General features: G+C 32.8%; 1 protein-coding gene across 1 annotated transcript in view; it reads right to left on the bottom strand.

The window, feature by feature from the left end:
- The window catches only part of LOC130587336 (tyrosine-protein kinase JAK1-like), a gene marked incomplete at both ends in the record, with an annotated part of 11,886 nt that extends 10,448 nt beyond the window's left edge, over positions 1-1,438 (bottom strand). The window contains 2 exons of the mRNA XM_057388315.1: positions 6-67; positions 1,240-1,438. Coding sequence (XP_057244298.1) covers positions 6-67; positions 1,240-1,438 — 261 coding nt within the window. The remainder of the gene's footprint in view (positions 1-5; positions 68-1,239) is intronic.
- Positions 1,439-2,198: the final 760 nt, after the last annotated feature.

Raw genomic sequence — 2,198 nt, 5'->3', positions numbered from 1 at the left:
GGGGCGTACCAGAGTTTCTTGCTTTCATCATACAGAGCAAAAAGATTGTGGCACAGAGGGGACACAGCTGTGACAAAAAAAAACCACCCAAAATTCAAAGTTTGACAGCAAAAATTGGATCAGGGAATGAAAGCAATGCTGGGATGAAATAAAGGAAATTTTAGGAAGGGAAGGTGGAGAGGTTGGGATCTCGGTGGGTTTGGGGTGCGTCCAATTTCTGGTGTTCAAAGGATTTTCAAATCCTGATTTTGCACAAGGAAAGGATTAAAAATCTCAATTTTGTCCAKTTTTTTACCAAAAATCTCTGTGCTCAGCTTTATTAATCAATGGAATTGATTAATGAATAAACCCCAAGAGTTGAAAGAGGTTTTAGCAAAGGAGCAGAGAGCTTTGGGATCTTCTTCTCCCCAAAGAACAGATCCTGCTGGGAATGGGCTGCTCTCCTTTAATTTGGCATTTTCTCCATAGATTCCAACAGGTTGATCAGATTAAAAATTTAAACACAAATTTAAATTAATTTAATTTAAACATTTAAACACATTTAAACGCATTTAAACAAACACATTTATACACGTTTAAATTTAGGACGTTTTAGGGTACACCAGGTCATTTTAGGGGACATTTCAGGTCATTTTAAGGCATTTCAGGTCATTTTAAGGGACATTTTAAGGGACATTTTAGGTCATTTTAGGGTTTTTAGTGGACATTTAAGGGCTGCAGGAGGATTCCTGCCCCGTCCTCTCTCCCCACAGCCACCACGAGGAGTGTTCCACAGGAACAGGAAAGGACTGGAAATACAAAACCACACTGAATTATGAGCTCCAGCAGAGACAGATCCATTTTTTTTTTTTGGTGGAACTACAAAAATTTGATTTGTGGAATTACAAAAATTTGATCAAAAAAAATTTAAAAACCAAAAAATTCTCCTGCAAAGTAAAGATCAGCCATTTTTCCTGGTGGCTGCTGAACAGGAAAAGACTGGAAATACAAAACCACACTGAATTATGAGCTCCAGCAGAGACAAATCCACTTTTTTTTTGGTGGAATTACAAAGATTTGATCAAAAAAATTTAAAAAAGAAAAAAATTCTCCTGAAAAGTAAAGATCAGCCATTTTTCCTGGTGGCTGCTGAACCAACAATTGGGATGAGCACAGCCAGGTCCTGGCAGGTGAGGGTCGGAGCAGCTCGGTGGGGATTTTTTTGGGACAGAAATGTAAAAATAAASCCCAAATACTCACAACACCTCTGGGCAGCCTCGATGCACAGCTCCTCGGAGGTGAACTCGCCRCTGGAGTAGCAGATGGGGGCTTTGTCCTGCAGGTAGAACAGGATCTCCAGGCCCTGGGGCTGAGCTTCCAGGCTCGGCTCGTTCTTCTTGCTGCTCCTCATTTTTGCACAGAAAGCCATGGCTTTGCAGTCTTCTTTCACGCTGAGATACTGCCAGGGGGAGGGGAAGATCAGGGATTATTATTATTATTATTATCATCATCATCATCATCATCATCATTATCATCATTATTATTATATTTTCATTATTATTATTTTTACTATTATCAGTTTTATTATAACTTTTCATTATTATTTTCATTTTTTTTGTATTATTGTTGTTGTTATTACTATTCTCATTGTGGTCATGGTTATCATTATTATTCTATTCCATTGTTATCATTATTATTCTATTCTAACCTATTCTATTCTATTATTGTAATGATTATAATTGTTGTTATTATTATCATGATTATCATGGTTATTATTATTGATATTTTTGTTATTATTCTATTCTACTATTACCATCATTATTATTGTGATTATTTACATTGTATTATATTATATTTATCATTATTATATATCATGGTTATTATTTTTTACTGTTATTATTCTATTCTATTCTTATCTTTATTATCATGATTATTTACAGTATATTACATCATATTTATTATTATCATGGTTATTATTTTTTATTGTTATTATTCTATTCTATTCTAATTATGATCATATGGTTATTGTTAATGCTATTATTATTATATTACATTTCATTATATTACATTATATTTTATTTATCATTATTATTGTGGTTATTATTCTTATTTTTGCTGTTATTATTCTATTCTAATTATGATTATCATAGTTATTGTTATTATTATTACATTACATTATTATATTATATTGCATTATTATAATAATGACAGAAAATCAC

This window comes from Malurus melanocephalus, unplaced genomic scaffold (assembly GCF_030028575.1).
Source record: "Malurus melanocephalus ecotype Western Australia unplaced genomic scaffold, MMel_1.1 scaffold_1785, whole genome shotgun sequence".
Classification (NCBI taxonomy): Eukaryota; Metazoa; Chordata; class Aves; order Passeriformes; family Maluridae; genus Malurus; species Malurus melanocephalus.
This window is presented reverse-complemented; position numbering and strand designations above follow the sequence as displayed.